General features: G+C 45.8%; 1 protein-coding gene across 1 annotated transcript in view; it reads left to right on the top strand.

Annotated features, from left to right (window-relative positions):
• Positions 1-20,245, top strand: part of MOV10L1 (Mov10 RISC complex RNA helicase like 1) — a 76,334-nt gene that overhangs the window by 20,973 nt on the left and 35,116 nt on the right. The window contains exons 4-12 of the mRNA XM_023509352.1: positions 3,721-3,833; positions 4,410-4,597; positions 7,449-7,592; positions 7,850-8,088; positions 8,612-8,744; positions 11,182-11,376; positions 13,851-13,965; positions 19,074-19,251; positions 19,709-19,779. Of these exons, the coding sequence (XP_023365120.1) occupies positions 3,721-3,833; positions 4,410-4,597; positions 7,449-7,592; positions 7,850-8,088; positions 8,612-8,744; positions 11,182-11,376; positions 13,851-13,965; positions 19,074-19,251; positions 19,709-19,779 (1,376 nt within the window). The remainder of the gene's footprint in view (positions 1-3,720; positions 3,834-4,409; positions 4,598-7,448; positions 7,593-7,849; positions 8,089-8,611; positions 8,745-11,181; positions 11,377-13,850; positions 13,966-19,073; positions 19,252-19,708; positions 19,780-20,245) is intronic.

The raw sequence follows: 20,245 nt of genomic DNA, 5'->3' as shown, positions 1-20,245 counted from the left end.
AGTGTTTTGGGGGTACATCTGTGGAGAAAGGTGTGCTCAAGTATATTTGAACTGGACAGTCCCCTTGGTCCCGAATCCCTCTCTATGGCTGGGTCTGCCTTGTGCACTATGGGGTACTACACCATGTCCTGTCCCCACCCTCGTGTTGTGACAACCTAGGATGTCTGCAGACATTGCTAGATGGCCCCTGGGGGACAGAATGGCCCTGGTTGAGTCCCCTGGCTAAAGGTGGATCTGAACTGTGTGTGGTGGTCCCAGTCTCACTTTTCTGCTCCCAGGTAAGTGGCAGGTGCAGCAAGGTTGTGATGATGCAGGTCCTCATGGAATAGTAGTGTGGCCACAGTACCCTGCTGAGTCACACCACATACTTCTTTATTTTCTAAGTAAACTAGTTTGTGCACCCACTTAGGGGATTAAGAGAAAGCCCCAGGTCCCATCCTAAGACCTTCCCTAGGTCCACACACCTAGTGCTAGTCTGTCCTGGAGGCTCTGCCCTGTGCCAAGGCCTCTATGGTGCAGCTGCCTGAGGACCTACTCTCAGGCCTGGTCCTCAGGTTGTCACCAAAGCCTGTCTGCACCCACCATGTCCCCGAAGTGCCATGCCAGTTTTCTGAGCCCAGTCCCCAGGCTGGAAACCTCACCCTGCCACACCAGTCTCCACAGCCTCCGTAGGCCCAGCCCCTGCCTGTGTGGCCCTCAGTGCTCAGGGAAAGCAGCAGCAGAAGTTGGGGGGCAGCAGGGAGAGAGTTTGAGGTAGGCATTCCCTACCTGGTACCCAGTAGAGGCTTCTGTCACCCTCCCCAGGCCACAGTTTTTGTGGAGTGACCCTCTTTGCAGCTGGAGCCATAGCCAGGATGACCACATAACTGTCCAAACTGGCACACATTCAGGAAGTGAAAGGAATGTTAAAATTAATTAAAATGAAAATATTTTGAAATGCTTATACATGGGCTAACATTGATCTTATTAGTAGGCCTTTGAAGTAGTAGTTAGTGTTCAGAAGTTATTTTCAAATCTTTCATTAAAAAAGAAAAACAACTGGGTATATTAAGTCTGTGTTCATATTATCTAGATGTTACATTCTTCGTATGTATTAATATATTTTAATTTCTTAGCATCTGAGTGGTATTTTTCTGAAAATACATTTTCTAGTGTGATCTTAATTTTATTTTTTCATATAATTGCCTGGAGTCGTCTTCAAAGTTGCATTTTGTGGTTGAGAAATTTGAAATTGTAGGCACCTCTGATTGAATCTTTCCTGTGGGCTATATTTTTTTTCCTTTTTTTTAGAGACAGAATCTCACTTTATTGCCCTCTATAGAGTGCTGTGACATCACATAGCTCACAGCAACCTCCAACTCCTGGGCTTAGGTGATTCTCTTGCCTCAGCCTCCCAAGTAGCTGGGACTATAGGCGCCCTCCACAATGCCCAGCTATTTTTTTGTTGCAGTTTGGCCGGGGCTGGATTTGAACCCACCACCCTCGGTATATGGGGCCAGTGCCTTACCAGCTGAGCCATAGGCATTGCTCTCATGGGCTATATTTTTAATTGAGGAAATATTGATAAGCTCAGCATATTCTGCAAAACATAAGATGTTTAACAGTTCTCTTTTTTTCCCCTATGGAAATGTATAACTATTTAGGCCCAAATGATTTCTCAGGTTCTCTTTTTGACTCTATTCAGAGTACACAACTGTTCAAATATTTTTATAAACTAAAATTCATCAAATGAGTCATCCTGATGGTTCACTTGAATGTTAGGCCTTCTCAGTTTCATTCATCCCATTACATAAAACCAGTTTACTCAGTGAAAAATAAAGACTTCCCAGAGGGCGAGGGATTCTCAAGTCCAGTCATAGAACTGTAACATTAATTTGAATATACCATTCACGCTTCCGGGACTTAGTTTATTTCTCCCATTGCTTTTGTACCTTGTTTACAAGATATATTTTCAGTAACTACAATTTGCAAAAGACATCAAGAGCTGAAAAGTTTTGCCTCTACATTTACTAAATGTTTGACTGAAGATTTCAGCTGAATTTGAAAAAGTGTAACTAAAATTTCAAGGTCTTATTAAAAAAAAAAAAAAGCACCATAGAACCTTCAGGTTGATTTACAAAATGGTTCTTCAGGTCCAAAGATTTGTGAAATGCAAATTGAGGGAGGGTGCAAAAAGCAGATGTGGCTGCTGACTGCACTAGGGGTGTCTCAACACCAGCTCTGCAGAAGTTCTGCAGCTCAGTTACACACGATCTATCATTGAACTGCTGCAGCTCATATTGCATGGGCTGAACATCTAAGCATGTTTGGTTGCACCAACCATGTTTCTGCTTCATAAGTTTCCTAATATATAGGGATCTTATTTGTATTATGCTTTATTCCATCAAAATCATGTTATCACTGTAAAAAAAGTATCTCCTGGAGTAGATGTTTAAGCTGAATTTATAATAGTATTCACAGTAAGATCAGATGTTTCTCCTTTAATGCTCTAAAATCTTTACTTTGATTCTGATGGGGGAAAAAGAGTTTGTTTGCCTGTTTTTTTCTTTAACTATTTATAGAACTAGCACACTAACCACTATTGCTCTACTTTTCATACATGCCCAGGAAAATCTGGGAAAAAATGATCAAAATTATGTTAAATAATTATGTAATAAATGAATGCTTGGTTTGTAAACACTGTACAACTATCTCTACAACTGTACCTGTTACATTGTGGTTTCAGGGCACTGTACCAGCTGACCTTGAAGTCAGTGCTCTAGCAGAACTGTTTTCTCACAGTCCTGGGTTGAATGTCTACTGTCAACAGATGTGTGGGCTCAGTTATTTGTTTGTAACAAATAACTGGAGAAACAATCTTTATGCTTTTGGTTTTTGAGCTTATTACTTGTTACTGCAAAAGGGCGTAAGCACTATTGCCTTATACCTCATCCCATACCAGACCTGTCCAGATGTGGATGTGCCTTCTGCTCTGTCAGGATGGCTCTGCCACTTCACGATGCTGGACCTGAGGTTTCCCACCAGCCCAGCACACTGGCAGCCCCAGTGGCAATTTGTGTCCTGCAGACCATGACTTGGGCCACAGTCTAGCTCTCTGGCATGCCAAGGGACTGGCTGGGGCACTGGGTGCTTCCCTGTGCCTGGATTAGGATGCCTGAGTGCCTCTGTCATGAGCTCCCTACATGTGTCCCCAGCAGGACAGAGGTACAAACACTGTTGAGGAAGGGGGCAAGGGCACAGCCACCTGCCTCTTGGATGCGTGTTGGTGAAGCTGTCCACTACATGCACACCGGCACCTTCCAGAATCTGAAGCTTCTGATGCAGCTCATTTTATTTCTGTGGTTAGTAGTAGTATTTGGGGGTTGTTTTTAATTGTAAAATGTAGGGAATATGCTGAACAGATGAAGTCTTGAGATGATAGACTGAAACCAGGACTCTCCCTGCTGAGCAGGGCACCCACTCTTGTTGTTCCTACACCTTCCCGTGTAGGCTGGAATGTCAAGCCTGTGGAATGGTTGGTCTATACCATTCTCTGTTCTGTTTAACTGTGGTAAATCTAGAAGAGAATTGAGGTTGATAAACCTGCTTCTAACCCTGGTAGAAGTGTTTTTTTTTAATGTTCAAATATATCACAGATATGATAGAAATTATTTCAGTGCATAAACTTCAAAGTAAACTGTACACTTGGTGTTGCTGGGGTTTCCTCCCTGGCCACTTCAGGTTTTGAGCCCTGCAAGGGAGACTGGGTGGAGGCTGAGTACTGGATCCGGCCTGGCACATGGAGCAGCGAGGCCATCTCTGTGAAGCCGCTGAGGTACAAGCGTGTGGACAAGGTATTGTGCCTGCAAGCAGTTGTTCTTATGTTTACCAGATCTGCTCTTGGGGATAGTTACCTTGCCCCAGGGTTCTCTGAAAGTATTGGGAAGCCAAGGTAAAGGAGGTTTAGTCTCCGCTGAAGAGGACTGTTTTTCTGTTGAAAATGCTTTGTTTTCTTAAGGAAATAGAGGCTAACCTAGAGAGCGCAAGTAGTTTGGTGATGAGGCAGTGGTCACACAGAAGTGTTAGTGCTCTGGGGAAAGGTGTATGCTGGCTCTGCGAAGAGTGGGGTAAGAGGTGGTGTGACTTGCCTGGCAGAGGGATGTGGTCTGGGGAAAGGAGACTGGACATAAGAGAGGTGTTTGCATGAGGGGCACCAGCACAGCTGTGATTCAGCCCACACAGTCCCTTCCACCATCTCAGCGCCAAGGCATCTTCCCACATGCGTCACAATGGGGAGTGTTCTTTCCTGGCTTAGGGGGGTGTTCTGACCTTGGTTTTCCAACACTTCCGGAGAGAACCCTGGGAACAGGGCTCCACCCCCGAGACCTGACCTGTAGGACTCTTGGTGACTTCCAGCCATGTGCCCACAGGTCTGTATCTCAAGCCTCTGTGGAAGGAACGGAGTGATCGAGGACAGTATCTTCTTCTCCTTGGACTCTCTGAAACTGCCAGATGGGTACATTCCCCGCAGAGGTGATGTCGTCAACGCAGTGGTGGTGGAAAGCAGCCAGTCCTGCTACATCTGGAGAGCACTTTGCATGACCCCAGCAAAGAGGCGGTAATGAGAGCACACTTCTCTTCTTTAGGAGGGGAGGGCTTGGCCTGGGTGTGTTCTGGAGAGTTGCTGCTCTAAGCCTAGTGAGCAGACATCCCAGGTCCTGCGCTGCTTGTTAAAAAGAGGGGACTTCGGGGGCTTGCCTGACTATAGAGTTCCATGGTCCCTCTTCATCCTTAGTCTTATGTTGGTGATCAGCATTTTTGGTGGATTCTTTGTCTTTTGTTCTTTCACATTTCGGTGTTTTTTTGGTTTTTTTTTGGAGACAGCCTTAAGCTATTGCCCTGGATAAAGTGCTGTGACATCACAGCTCACAGCAACCTCTAACTCCTGGGCTTAAGCAAGTCTCCTGCCTCCGCCTCCCAACTAACTGGGACTACAGGCACCTGCCACAATGCATGGCTATTTTTTGGTTGCAACCATCATTGTTTGGCAGACCTGGGCTAGATTCAAACCCGCCAGCTTAGGTGTATGTGGCTGGTGCCTTAGCCTCTTGAGCCATAGGCACTGAGCCAACACATTTCAGCATTTTTAAAAGCACATAGAATAATAGGTTCTTGGCTCAGTGCCTGTGGCTCAAGTGGCTAAGGTGCCAGCCACATACACCTAAGGTGGCGGGTTCGCATCCCCAGCCCCGGCCCGCCAAACAACAATGATGGCTGCAACCAAAAAAATGGCCGGACGTTGTGGCGGGCCCCTGTAGTCCCAGCTACTTGGGAGGCTGAGGCAGGAGATTCGCTTGAGCCCAGGAGTTGGAGGTTGCTGTGAGCTGTGATGCCATGGCACTCTACCCAGGGGGATAGCTTGAGGCTCTGTCTCAAAAAAGAAAAATAATAATAATAGGTTCTTGAAGTTGTGTGCTGTGTCTGTGCCATAGGGACCCGCCTCCTACTTGGAGTCTGAGTGTGGCAAGACTTCGTAAGACCTATTCTCACAACAGCCCCTGTCTATTCTCCTTTCCTGTCTGCTTTTCTCTTCACAATCAGTAAGCTGCTTAGAGGGGTCCTTTGTTACCCTAGCATTGTCCTGTCCCCTTGGTAGAGTGTGATTTTTTCATGGGATGTGTTTTAGTTTGGCCTCCTCACCCACCTCAGTGTCTGGACGCAGACAAGTAGCCATGTACAGCCTGCGTAACCTATAGGTGTGTGTGTACAGTGGGGCGCCAGAAAGGTAAGACACAGTGTGAGCTTGGCCTGCTAGCAGATGCTTGTTTGGCCACTTGGTGACCAAGTGCCTTTTCTCATGAGACCCTACTTCGCTTGTGGAGTGTCTGGGGCAGGGAAGCCAGTCACATGGCCCTCACCAAGGGCTAAGTAGCTGCAGGAACTCTGGTTTCACTCGAACCTGCTGAGCCTGGTGATACAGGAGGTAAGAGGGCCAGACTCCCTGACCTGCACCACCTCCTGCAGGGCAGGGGCTGTGAGCTCCCTTCTTGCATGCCCTGGCTCAAGTGCTGCGGTCACATGAACATTCCATGGAGGCGCTGTGTCTTTAAACATTCCCTCTCCTGACTCTTCACTCTAGGCCAAGAAAGCTTGAAAAAAGCCTGATTCTGGCTTGGTGCCCATAGCACGGTGGTTATGGTGCCAGCCACATGCACTGAGGCTGGCAGATTTGAACCCAACCCTGGCCAGCTGAACAAATGACAACTGCAACAAAAAAAATAGCTGGGTGTTGTGGTAGTTGCCTATAGTCCCAGCTACTTGGGAGGCTGAGGCAAGAGAATCGCTTAAGCCATAGAGTTTGAGGTTGCTATGAGCTGTGATGTCATGGCACTCTACCAAGGGTGACATAATGAGACTCTGTTTCAAAAAAAGAAAAAGAAAAAGGCCTGATTCTGCCCAGCAGCATTTCTGTTCTCTTCCTCCCCTTAGGCCTCCTAGCCTGGTATAGCTGCTGCTGGGGAGCCAGGAGATCTCTGGCTCCTGGTCCTGGGCTTGCAGCCTCTGCACCCCAGTGCTGAATCTAACCTTTGACACAGAGCAGACAGTGTGCAGACCAGCCTCTGCCTGGCCCCACACCTCCTGGAGTCTTCCTGTCATGGGAGCTAAATAGCCCGTTCTATGGGTGGATCGAGTCAGGACTCTGGCAGTCCTGGCTCTTCTTCCCAATCTTTTCCCATTTGTTAGCAACATTGTCAGCTGTCTGCCACTGACACAGAGGGTCTGACTGCTCCCTGTGCTCTTGTGCTCAGCTGGTTGGGGGCATGCGTGCAGGGCAGCAGAAGGCCAGCCAGGCCGAGGTCTCCGTGGCTGGGAACCACACTGGCTAGGGGCAGGGGCTCACCCCAGAGGCCCTTTGTTCTTAGATAGTTGCAGGGGCAGGCTTACCTTCTGGAAAGAGCCTGTGGGCAGGCAGCAAGGAGACAGGAGCCTCCTCCCACGGTAGTGTCAGTGGGAGAAAGGGAGGAAGTGTGTCCATTTTGAAAGGAAGGTAAAAGCCTGTCATTTGCCAAAGAGCAACTTCTTATTTGATTGTTCTCAAATACTTCAGAGCAGCACAACTCTTTCCAAAGGTCAGTTTAGTAAATTTTGTGCCGCCTCTTCTAGAGCCTGGAGGTGCTAGAGGGAAGAGGGGTGAGGGTTCACTGAGGAGCATGGCCAGGATGATTCTCAGGTTGGCACCTGCAAGATACCACCTGTGTATTCTCCTTTTCTCCAGACTTCATGGGGTTTGCAGTTTTCTTTGTGTGAGATGATTGTCTGCATCTTTGGATACCTTGGGCCTGTGCTTAGGCGGCTTCTCCGGGGAGTGGGGAGTCTTTGCCCCCGTCCTGCTCTCTGTTCTCTGGGCTAGGCAGGGGCAGAGGGCTGTGGCGCTGCAGAGGGACACCTCTGTCTGGCATTTTTTGCAGAGATTCTGCTGCTGTTGGTGAGGTGACTGAAGAGTCCTATGGAGCCCTGTTATTAAAGAACAAAGGTGGTATTGAAGTTACTCAGATGACACATTTTGGAACCCTCAAGGAAGGAGGAAGTAAGAGTATGGTGATCTGGATTGAGTAAGTTTACCACTTAAAAGTTTTTAATGTTACATTAATAATGGCTTTTAAACTATAACTTAATAATTTCTGTAGAACCAATTTTGCTCATTTTTTTTCTTAATGAAGATCTTTCCAAATATTTTTAACACAAAATGTTCCTTTAATTTATGTTCATAAAGACTTTGTAGACACCATTTCCTAGACTGAATTTTGTGCATTATAGTAAATGACTATTTTAGCTTTAGAAATCCTAACTATTTTTTTTCCTTTTCAAGGAATAAAGGAGACATTCCTCAAAACTTAGTCAGCTGTAAACTGGCTGGCTGGGATAAAGCTAAACAGTTCAGATTCCAAATGCTGGATAAAGACCAAATGTGCCCAGTGGTATCTTCCGTTTCTGTTCCTGAGAAGAATTTATCAGATGAAAATATTAATTCATTAAATACCTATAGAAAAAACATAACCTGTCAGACATCAGAGAGCAGTTTGGTGGACGACAGAGAAGTGTCTCCAGGTAGACATTTGAGCTCTCACTATGTAAAGTGTATGGGCTGGGGGGACTCTGGGGCCTATGACCAAGATGGCCTTGTGTAGCACTCTGGGCAGAGGGTGGGTGCCGTGGCCAGAATACCCCAGCCACTGTGGTGCCTCAGCTCAGAGCTCTTTGGTTTTGGACCCTTCTCCTCTCTTGATATTTTGGGGCTGGGAGAGGGACAGAAGTAACATGGCTGATTGGAAGGAGTGCTTTAGGTGGTGATGGCCATTTCCTGAGTGTTTCTAAACCGAGGAGGGCCAATGGGCATTCCAGGGACTAGAGACTACATGGTGCATGGGCTCCTCCCCAGGGACATGGACAGGCTGCCCAGGTAGCCCTTTCCTGCTTCTGCTTCCTGTGGGTGGTTAGCCATCATCTGAGTTTGCCTCCTGTTTCTGTGCATCTGAATATACGCGTGTATGTGTATAGGGTGTGTTCGTTTCCAGTAGGCTTGCTGGCTCTAGGAGGGAAAACTTAACTATGGGTCTAATTTCATCCCTAGATGACTGTACCTGTAAAGGAAAAAGTGGAGAAAAGGAAGGCACTTCACCAAGGAAGCAGGGGACGGCACCCGAGCCAGGGGGGCTTGTCCCTCCAGGGGAGAAAGTCTCCGTGATGGTCGTATGTGATGCAAAGTACGTAATTGGAGGTGTGGAGAGAGCTCCTTAAGGTGCACGTGTGAATTTTTCCTTTAAGTTTCATCTGTGGTATTTCTAGGTTGGATATCATAAAAAACGTTCAAGAGGCTCAGTGCCTGTGGCTCAAGTGGCTAAGGCGCCAGCCACATACACCTAAGGTGGCGGGTTCGAATCCAGCCCGGCCCACCAAAACAACAATGACGGCTGCAACCAAAGAATAGCCAGGCGTTGTGGCGGTTGCCTGTGGTCCCAGCTACTTGGGAGGCTGAGGCAGGAGACTCGCTTGAGCCCAGGAGTTGGAGGTTGCTGTGAGCTGTGATGCCATGGCACTCTACCCAGGGGAATAGCTTGAGGCTTTGTCTCAAAAAAAAAAAAAACAAAAAAAAAACATTCAAGAGCATTTTGATGTGACAAAATCATAAGAAAAAGCATTGGTCAAAATTGGCTACGTGAGCTTCTCCCCACTTGAGGTGATGGACACTGTAGCCCGGGATGTCCACCGTGGGCCTCAACATAGGACTTGCCCCTCACCTTCACAAAGAATATCAGGTGTCTGTGAGGCATGAGCTCCCTCACTTCTCTGAGCCCTTCTTCCTCAGCCATTGCCACTCCACTCACTGCCTTCCTCATGAACCCTGAGGCTGCCATCCACTGCCATCCCTTCCCCAGGGCAGCTCCACTCTCCCTTGTAGGTTGGTCCTATCCAGCTGGCCACCCAGGCCCATGTGGGTCCCTCTTCCTATTCTCCCATATCCCCACCACCATCCAAGCTGCTTGAAAGTGTGTGGTCAACTTTCAACTAGACATTTGGGCCCTTGGCCTTCTTACCTCTTCTCTAAATTTGCTGATGCTAATTTTTTAATCTGATTAAATCACTGTTTTGCTGCAAGCCCATCAACATCAAACCATAGTTGACAAGTATATAGTTTAGGGTGGGCATGGTGGCTCACACCTGTAATACCAGCATTCTGGGAGGCTGAGGCAAGAGGACCCCTTGAGCTTAGAAGTTCAAGACCAGCCTGAACAAGAGTGAGACCCCATCTTTACTAAAAATAGAAAAACTAGCCAGGTGTTTGTGGTGGGCTCCTATAGTCCCTGCTACCTGGGGAGGCTGAGGCAGGAGGGTTCACTTGAGCCCAGTAGTTTGAGGTTGCTGTGAGCTGTGATGCCAGGGCACTCTACCCAGCATGATAGAGTAAGACTTCTTCTCTCAAAAAAAAAAAAAAAAAAGGGTGCGAGTCTTCAGTTGGCTGTGTGAGATGCAGCTAGTTTAAGTGTTTAAGACTATGACAACATAGAAACAGCCAAGAAGGCCATAAGTAAGTGCCAAGTGTAGTGTGCACAGAGAAACCTCAGCTAGAGCATAGCAAGGAATTAGGCAGGTAGGAAGCAAGTTAAAAATAGTGCATGTTTGGGGTCATGTTATTCTAATTTAAACTTGAGAATATTGAAAATGTTTTTCCTATTAAGTTTGAGAGTAGTAAACACTATTTTAGGTGCTTGATTTTATCTTTTCTTTTTTTTTCTTTTTTCTTTTTCTTTTTTTTTGAGACAAAGGCTTACTATGTCCTTACTATGTCTACAGAGCTCTCAGTAGAATGCTGTGGTGTCACAGCTCACAGCAACCTCAAACTCTTGGGTTTAAATGATTCTCTTGCCTCAGCCTCCCAAGTAGCTGGGACTACAGGTGCCCACCACAATGCCTGGCTACTTTTTGTATTTGTTGCAATTGTCATTGTTTAGCTGGCCCAGGCCAGGTTTGAACCTGCCACCCTCAGTGCATGTGGCTGGCTCTGTAACCACTGTGCTAAGCCTTGACTTTATCTTTAGAAAGTATTACATTGCTTATTTTAGAAAGTCTCTTTTCTCTGTAAAAAGAATTGTCACGGTGGCTCTTGGCCAGGATCCATTGCAGTAGAGCCCCTGGGAGTCCCAGCTCGAGGTTGCCGCAATAAAGGCCCTTTTGCTTTTGAAAAAAAAAAAAAAAGAATTGTCACAAAGTAAGTAAGGGCTGGGCGTGGTAACTCACACACGTAATGCCAGAACTTTGGGAGGCTGAGGCAGGAGGGTTACTTGAGACCAGGAGTTCAAACCCAGTCTTAGCAACATAGCAAGACGGTCTCCTCAAAAAATAGAAAAATTAGCAGGATACAGTGACATGTGCCTACTGGTCCCAGCTACTCAGGAAGCTGAGGCAGGAGGATCACTGGAGCCCAAGGAGTTTGAAGTTGCTGTGAGCTTGGATGGCCCCATTGCACTCAAGCCTGGGTAACAGAGTGAGACTCTGTCTCAAAAAACAAACAATAGCAAAAAAACCAAGGATTATTATTTTTTGAAAGCCCTATAACTTTCCTTATATATGGCAAGGGAAATTACGTTGAATTTGTCTATCTTATTTCTGACTAAAACTAAATTTAATTTTTTTTTCTCCAAGAAATTCTGGCCGCTGCAAGGAGCTCCTTTTGCTGTGTTTTTCTAATTTCCTAATTGGGCGATACCTTGAAGTAAATGTTGTGAGTGGAGAGGAGTCCCTGATAGCTGTCCGTGAACCATTTTCTTGGAAAAAACCTAAAAGTTCCCAAGCTTTAGCATCCACAAAAACTACAGTTGTCGTGACCACACAGAAAAGGTATAGCAGCTGAGTATATCAAGCTTTTGGTTGGTGCCTTTATCTGTTAAGGGGAAGCAGACATTGCTGGCAGATGATATGGCCAGCGCCCGGCTGGGGGAGGTGATATAGGAGGTCAAGTTGAGGTTTAAGCCTCCTGCTACTGTGTTTGGGGTCTCCAGGGAGCTTCTAGGTGAGGCTCTCCACCACTGCCCAGCAGCAGTGTGAAATCCAAAAGAGGTGGCCACACACCCTCAGCCCCCTCTGCCCAGCATGTCTCAGGCAATTTCCAGAGTAGGATGGGGTTTGTGCTCAGCTCTTGGCACCTCTAGTGTAGCTCATGTGGCAGCAGCAGGAGTGCTGGTCACATGAGAGAGCCTGCAGAAGAGGAACACTGAGGAGAGGGCAGCATGAGGTTGGCTGGGGCGAGGCAGGGGGAGGGCTACCCATTTTTTACCTGTGGTGTCATCTCTGGAAAGTACTTTGGGTCTACATGGTCTCTTCTGCAACTATGAAACCAAAGAGGTCAGAAGTCAGATTTTAAGTTTGCTGCCAAAAAAAAAAAAATCCAAACTATCAACCTTGGAGGGTAGCTAGCAAACGCTCCCCTATTCACTGCAGGATGGACAGATGCTCCCCTGTTAGCTTCAGGACAGATAGGTGTGTGAGCTCAGGTGCTCCTTGGGAATGAGAAGTGTCACTTCTCCAGTGTTGGAAACTCTGAATTTCAAGTCACATGTTGGCCCAGCAACAGTTTAAGATAAGGGCTTATGGATGTCTACTAAACTGTAGGCTGAGGAGAGAATCTGCTGGCAGAGGAATATTGTGTGGTTGTTCACCTGTGGTATTAGACTGTTGTTGAATCCCAGGAAAATGTGTGACCTTGGGCAAGTGCCTTAACCTCGTTTGTAAAATAATGGCTACTTGACATGGTTTGAGAAGTACAGTGAAGAAAGGCATATAAAGTGACCAGACCCCTTCCAGAAGTCCCTGGGCAAGTAGTGAGCTCAGGAAGAGAGCAGGACATTCCTGAAGTACCAGGGCCTGCAGAGCAGCACAGATGACTGGGTGTGATGATGGGAGCTTTGGAGAGCCCTAGTTTCTTGTGCAGTGGTACACCAAGCAAACTTGTAGTTATCACTAGGCTTAATTAGAAGAAGGGAAAAATACAGACCAGTCACATGTTAAGCCCAGTCAGTTATCTGCCTTTGAACACTAACATACTATCACTGCCCAGGAGCATCTCTGGGCTCCATTTCCTGGCAGTCAAATTGGTGACCCAGAGTGCCTGGTCCAGGCTGGCTTGAGTACACTGGAAGGCCAGGGGTCTGCTGCCCACACTGGTGCTGGCAGGTGCCTCATAGGCCCTGCCCACCTGCTGGGACACTGTCAAGCAGCTGCAGTGTTCAACCTCAACCCCTTCTCAGATAGAAGGGCTGTCACTTAGCAGAGCTGTGCTGGGAGCCCTCCGTGTACTGGCGCTTCCTTCACCTGGTTTCCAGACATTTTGAAAACATTCTGTTAATCTAGCTCTTCTGGCCATGTGGCTGGACCCATTTACCTAAGTGTGTAGTGGTCATCCTGGTCACCCTTTGTCTTGTTCATATCGGTCTCCAGGTCTTGACCAGCACTCAGGAATGCCCACTGCCTCCCGAGTAGGCTTCACACCTGAGTGCTAAAGGGACTCTTGCCACAGACCGTAGAAAGGATACCTCCCTGTCTGCTTGTGGAGGGCTGAGCTGAAGGTACCCCGACAGGAGGTGACAACTGATGGGATCCGGAGTCTGGGTAGCCCTTTCTCCCCTCAGTGCTAACTCTGGGTCCAAGGCCATCTGGCCCCCTCCCTGGCCACCTCCGAGCCTCACTGTCCCCTCCCAGTACCTCTTCTTTCCAATCCTCCTTTCTCCTCCCTGCTGCCCTGTGGCACTTGGCCTGTGGCAGTGATGTGCTTCATCCTGCTGGTGCCAGGAATTTGGTGAATCCCAATAGCCGTTTCTAGGGAAAGGTGGAAGCTTGAGGGCAAGACCAGATTTCCCCCTTACCAAAAAACAAAGGAAAGCAAGTTGAAGGCATGGCGTAGATGGAGCAGCCTTTTGCAGGTGGCTCTGTGCCCTGGCAAGGTAAAGTGCTGATACAACTTCCTTAGAAGTTCAGCAGGGAGAACTCAGCTGATCAGAAAGTTAAAACAAAGTGCTGACAAGCTCACTGGTTTTAGGAGGTTCCTTGGGGTCCCATTGCTATTGTGCAGCTGGAGCAGTTGCATCTGCCTCTGTCCACGAAAGCAGGGGCTCTGCTGGGGGATTTAAGGATAGGATCCCAAAGCTGACATGAAACTTGCTGACTACTGCCTTAGGCTAGTCATTCTGTATCAGTTATTTTCAGTGATTGAATAAACTTTGGTCTTTCTGAAATAGAAAAGGCTAAGTCAAACTGTGATATGTATAAAATGCCTGGTAATTAATAATTGTTTTTAACTTCAGAATTTATTTTTTAAGGAATTCAAGACGACAACTTCCCAGTTTTCTTCCACAGTATCCCATACCAGATAGACTTAAAAAATGCGTGGAACAAAAAATTGACATCCTGACTTTTCAGCCACTACTCGCTGAGGTAGGAAAAGTGTTTGATGCTGTGTAGAATTTTTGCTTCCTACCACTCTTGACTGTTTTCTGACAAAAGAAGGAAAAGCCCTTTTCGGGTTCAGAACTGACCTTGTTCATTGTTTACCACAGAGGACTGGAATTTCCAGGTTCTACCCCCCACCCACCGCAGCCCCATCTGCCCCAGCCCCTGTGCTGGGAGGTGTTCTGCAGCCTCCAGGTCATGCAGTGGGGCTGTGGGGGCTGGGGGATATCTCTGCCACCAATCCAGCCTCTCTCCTCCAGACCAGGTGGCCTTTGTTAAGGGAGGTGCTTCAGCCTCTTCGCTGCTTTGCCCCCGTGACAGAACTTCACACTAGGAGCAGGCAGGAATTCTCTCTGAGAAGAGGAGCTGAGCTCTTAGCTGTAATCCCAACACTCTGGGAGACTGAGGCAGGTGGATTCCTTGAGCTCAGGAGTTCAAGACCAGCCTAAGCAAAAGTGAGACCCCCCATGTCTACTAAAAATAGAAAAACTCAGCAAGTATCATGGTGGGCACCTATAGTCCCAGTTACTTGGGAGGCTGATGCAAGAGGATTGCTTGAGCCCAAGAGTTTGAGGTTGCTGTGAGGTATGATGCCACCACGGCATTCAACTCAGGGCACACAGTGAGATCATCTGAGGAAAAAAAAAAAAAAGGAGCTGATAAAAAGAGGGCTCTGAGTAAGACTGCCAGCAGCACTGACTAACAGTAGAACACAGGCCCCTCCTGAAGGTCGGGAGCAAGGCTGGGACATCAGCCTCATACTGGTAGCAGCCTTTGCTGGAACATTCTCTCCTTCCCTTATACTGTGCTACTAGGGGGCAGCACCTGTGGCTCAAAGGAGTAGGGCGCCGGCCCCATATGCTGGAGATGGCGAGTTCAAACCCAGCCCTGGCCTAAAACTGCAAAAAAAAAAAAAAAGAGAGAGAATCCTTATACTGTGCTACTGCTTCATTCTGAAATACAGATGCCATCATGGTGGCTGAGTCCTGGGGGAAGATGTGGGGGCTGCAGGGCAGTAGTGGCCCTGACAGAGCTGTGTGGATGATGGCACATCCGAGTGCAGTGGCTGCAGAAGGAAGGTCCAGGAGAGAGAAAGTTTTATTAACTATGACAGAGGAAAGATCATTGCCCTGTCTGCAGGAGGGTGCTTTCTATAGGGCTTTTTAGCTCTAGCGCTGGAACCTCTGCTCTCACGGATGTGGAGCCAGAGCCACATGCAGGGTTGGTGGTGCAACTGCCCTGGGGCCTCCTTTTCATAGTTGTCCTGCTGTGACTAGGGTGTCTCCCATGGGAAACTTGTTTTACTGGCTGGTGCCTAAATGGAAGAGGCTGAAGCACACACAGAATACATCATAATGCGTTTACTTGAGCCACCGTGAGAACAATTATCTGGAGACTTGGGCACAAGTAACCTTGAATATGGCTCTGTCTGGCCTTGGTTATAAGCAGGTTTTTAAAATCAAAAAAAGGAAAGGGAATGGGCTGATATGATTGTCCAGAATTCTCATTGGTTTACAGAAATAACACTGATTAGCAGTTGGCTGTCATTGTTAGCTATAGGGTCTGGGTTATGTGTCTGGGGCAGCAGTATTAGGGTAATTTATAACTACTTGGGGGCAGTTGCAGGCAGTTTCAGGAAGTGAATTTTTAACTCAAGGAATGGCAGTACCACACTGTTGGGATTACTGTGGCTTTGCAGTAAATTTTGAAAATGTTAGTTCTCCAGCATTTTTTTTTTTTTTTTTTTTTTTGCTATCTGGATCTTCTGTATGAATTTTGTAATTGGCTGTTCTGTGTCTGAAAAAAAGACATTGGAATTTTGATGGAAATTGCACTGAACATGAAGATGGCCGTAACACTGTTAAGTCTTCCGGTCCATGAACATGAGTGTTTTCATTTGTTATGTTGTCTTTAACTTCTTTCAGTGATATTCTGCAGTTTTCATTGTACAAGCCTTTTATTTCTTTGGTTAAATTAACGCCTACGTATGTTGCTGCTCTTGATGCTATCTATCATATACAGAATTGCTTTCTTTTCTCTTCAATAATTTACTGTTAGTGTTTAGAAATGGAGATAGTTTTTGTGTTTTGACTTTGTATCCTAGTACTTCACTGAATTTATTCCAAAAGTTTTTTGTGAACTCTGTAGGGTTGTTTGTTTTTTTGTTTTTTTGTTTTTTTTTTTGAGATGGAGTCTCACTATGTCACCCTCGGTAGAGTGCCGGGGCATTACAGCTCACAGCAACCTCAAACCCTTGCACTTAAGTGATTCTCTTGCCTCAGCCTCCTCAGTGTGTTTCTCTACTATAGGTACCCACCACAATTCCTGGCTAGTTTTTCTATTTTTAGAGACGGGGTCTTACTCTTGCTCAGGCTGGTCTTGAACTCATGAGCTCAGGCAATCCACCTGCCTCAGCCTCCCAGAGTGCTAGGATTACAGGTGTGAGCCACTGTGCCCAGCCCCAACTCTGTAGGATTTTATACATCTAAAATCACCCCATCTGCAAACAAAGATAATTTTACTTCTTTCTTTCCAATTTGGATACTTTTTCTTTTTCTCACCTAATTGCTCTGGCTAGGACTTCCAGTACTATGTTGAGTAAGTGACAAGAGAAGGCACCCTTGCCTTGTTCTTAATCTGAGTGGAAAATCTTTCAGTCTTTCACCCCTGAGTGTATTGTTCACACTGAGTTTTCCACATATGGCTTTTATCATATCAAGGTAGTTTTCTTCTATTCCTACTTCAGTGTTTTATCATGAAAGTGTGTATGCTTTCCCTGCATCTGTAGGGATGCTCATGTGTTTTTCTTCATTCTGTTAATGTGTTATATTGAACAATTTATGTACACTGAACCATCTTTGCACTCTAGGAATAAATCACTCTTGATCATGGTACCTATCCTTTTAATATGGTGCAGAATTCTGTTTGCTAGTTTGTTTTTTATTTGTTGAGGATGTTTGCACCAGTGTTCATAAGGGATATTGGTCTGAAAGTTTTCTTTTCCTGTTGTGTGGTTGTTTGGCTTTGGTATCTGGGTAAATGCTGGCCTCAGACAAGAAGTGAGGAGTATTCCCTACTCTTTAAGTTTTTGGAAAAGTTTGGTGATTATTAGTATATTATTCTTTAAATGCTTGGTAGAAATTTACCTATGAAGCCATCAGATACAGAACTTTTGTTTTTCAGTTTTTTGATTACCGACTCAATTTCCCTAGTAATTACACATCTGTTCAGATTTCCGAGTTCTTCGTGGTGTAGTTTTGGCAGGTTTTGTCTCTGGGAATTTGTCCATTTCCTATAGGTGTTGGGTGTATAACTATCCACACTCTCTCATAGTCCTTTTTATTTTAGTAGAATCTGTAGTAATGTCCTTTTATTTCTGACTTTAGTAATTTAAGTCTTCTCTCCTAGTCTGTCTAGCTAGAAGTTTGTCGATCTTTTCAGAGAACAAACTTTTGGTTTTATTGATTCTGTCTGTAAATCTCTCCTTAGTTCTCTGCAGTTTTCTCAGTAGTTCTTTTGTTTATCTCTGCCCTAGTCTATCTCTCCTCCCCAGGAGCCAAGAGTCCATTTGTTTTCCCAGCACGAGTTCCACATGGAGCTCTCAGCCATGAGTCTCTTGAGCTCCTCCCTCCTTCTTCCTGTGAATCTGGTATGTTTTGTTTTCATTTGTCTCCTGGTATTGTCTGTTTTCCCTCATGATTTCTTCTTTTTCTTTTATCCTCTGTTCTTTTGCACATAATGTATATTGGCTTCTAGCTCCTCTGCTTCTGAGATTTTATCTTCATGCCTAGTTTTGAGAAATTTATAATATGCTGTGATTTTGTTTCTCTCTTCATGGTCTTGTGCTTGGGGGTGTTGGCTTAGTTTTCCTCAAATCTGGAAATTGCAACCTTCACATCTTAAGGTGCCTTTGCTGCCTCCTCCCAGGTTCCCCTCAGGCTCACAGGCTGCTCTTATTTCCTGGTCTTTGTTCTTCATTGAGTTTTTGGATAGTTTGTATTGCTGCATCTTCAACTCACTAATATTTTCTCTGTAGCATGTGATCTCTCCAGCGTGTTTCTGTCAGACATTGTAGTTTCGCGTTTCCAAGTTCCCTCTAGGTCTTCTGTATCTCTGCCTACCATGCTAGGTCCTCCTCATGCCTCTGTGACAGCTGTCTTCATGTCCAGCTCCGTGTCTGTGTCATCCCTCATTCTATTTCTGTTGATGATATTTTCTCCCATTATGGGAGAAATGTACTTTTCTCTTTCACCAATGCCTGGTAATTTTATTTGGATGCCAGACATTCTGAATTTTACTATGCTGGGTGTTGAATATTTTCTTTTCCTAAAAATATTTTTGAGTTTTTTTCTGGGACACAAGTTACTAAGAAGTAAGATGGACTGGGCTCAGGGTGGCCTGGCCTGGCCACAGACAGAAACAATGAGACCTTATATAAGCCTGTGTGTTGAGTGGGACCAGAGTAATTCTTGACTTAGATCTCACACCCTTCCTTTGTTTTTTTGTTTTGTTTTGATGGAGATGTCTCCATCTCCTCAACTCAGGGGCCATGTGTCTCTCTGGTTCCCTGTACTGCAGCCTGGGAACTCTGCCCAGACTATAGCTGAAAGTCCATGGAGCTTGTTTCCTAAATCTCAGGGCCACTATCCTGAGCTGCTTGATGGTCACTGTAAACTACATTTCCACTTTCTCTATTCTTCTTTAAGTTATTTTGGGTAGGAAGAAAAGTCTGGTCCTCATTGCTTTATCTGGTTTAGACCTGGAAGTTCTGTACTTTTTCACACATGTCTATAGCAGCCAAACCCTGCCCTTCCCAGAACGACCTCAGAAGACCTGAAAAAGGATAACAACAGGGTTGGTGGACGGTGGTGTGGGCATTGAGAGGGAAGCTTTCCAGCTGCAGCCCAGAAGACCCCTGCTGAAGGCTGGAAATGTGCTGATGCACTCATGAACTATGGCCTTGGATCACCTTGCCTTGAATTTAGGCAGTTTGGACTTTCTAACCCCAGAGCTGAGATTTCCTGGATGTGGATGTGTTTGATGTATTGCTTTATTCTCACTGACTTGTTAATGTTTGGGTGTTTATTCCCCAGCTTTTGAACATGTCAAATTACAAGGAGAAGTTCTCAACTTTGCTGTGGCTTGAGGAGATTCATGCAGAAATAGAACTGAAAGAGTATAATATGAGTGGCATCACCTTGAAGAGGAACGGGGACTTGCTGGTCTTGGAGGTCCCAGGGTTAGCTGAAAGCAGGCCCTCTCTGTATGCAGGTATGTGTGTTACATGGCACGTTCTTCTGGGCAGACTAACAGACAAATCACTTAGGGAAAAGAATATTTTCTAACTGGGAGCACTGTAGTCATACTGCAATCATGTTACCTCATTGTCTTTCCTTTTCCTTTGGGTTAGAATTTCACCAAAAACTTGAGCAGGCTGTGCATGGTGACTCAGTCTATAATACCAGCACTTTGGGAGGCCAAGGAGGGAAGTTCGCTTGAGTCCAGGAGTTTGAAACCAGAGCAACATAGTGAGACTCTGTCTAAAAAAACCCTGATCAGCAACCTTAGTACAATAAGCACATTTGTTACGTCTACATTGCCAGGCAGTGTAATTATCCCAGTAATGATTGTTATTGCAAGTCCTCAGGGTTGGATTTTACAGTATAGCATAGTACAGAAATTTATGATTTTGTATTGATTTTACACATGGTAATATATTTTTAACTAGGTGATAAATTGATTTTAAAAACTCAAGAGTACAATGGACATGTCATCGAGTACATCGGCTATGTGATTGAGGTAAGAGGACATTCTCTTAATAAGAATTAAGATATCTCGTAGTAACACTCAGTGAAACCATTTAACTAGTTGAAAAGGTAAACATCCTGTCCAGCTCTCTCTTTCAGGGAAAGCTGCTCCGTTGAGTATTGGCTAATTTTGGAAAATTTAGAGATACAGTGAATCTTTAACTGTTGATACATAAAGGGAACTTAATATTTAAAGAAATACTGTAATTTTCAAACATGTAAAACATATCTCCCTTTTAAGTTTGATTTAAGTTGTGATGTTTGCATTGAGGAAAATTTGGGCACTGTGTGTTCTGGAAGAGTTAGCAGAGTGGAATCTCAGAAGGAAAAATACATGTGAGGCTCGGCGTCTATAGCTCAACCGGCTAAGGCGCCAGCCACGTACACCTAAGGTGGCGGGTTCGAATCCCCAGCCCGGAACCGCCAAACAACAATGACGGCTGCAACCAAAAAATAGC

The sequence above is a fragment of the Otolemur garnettii genome, unplaced genomic scaffold, assembly GCF_000181295.1.
Source record: "Otolemur garnettii isolate 467f Iridium unplaced genomic scaffold, OtoGar3 scaffold00007, whole genome shotgun sequence".
Lineage (NCBI taxonomy): Eukaryota > Metazoa > Chordata > Mammalia > Primates > Galagidae > Otolemur > Otolemur garnettii.
This window is presented reverse-complemented; position numbering and strand designations above follow the sequence as displayed.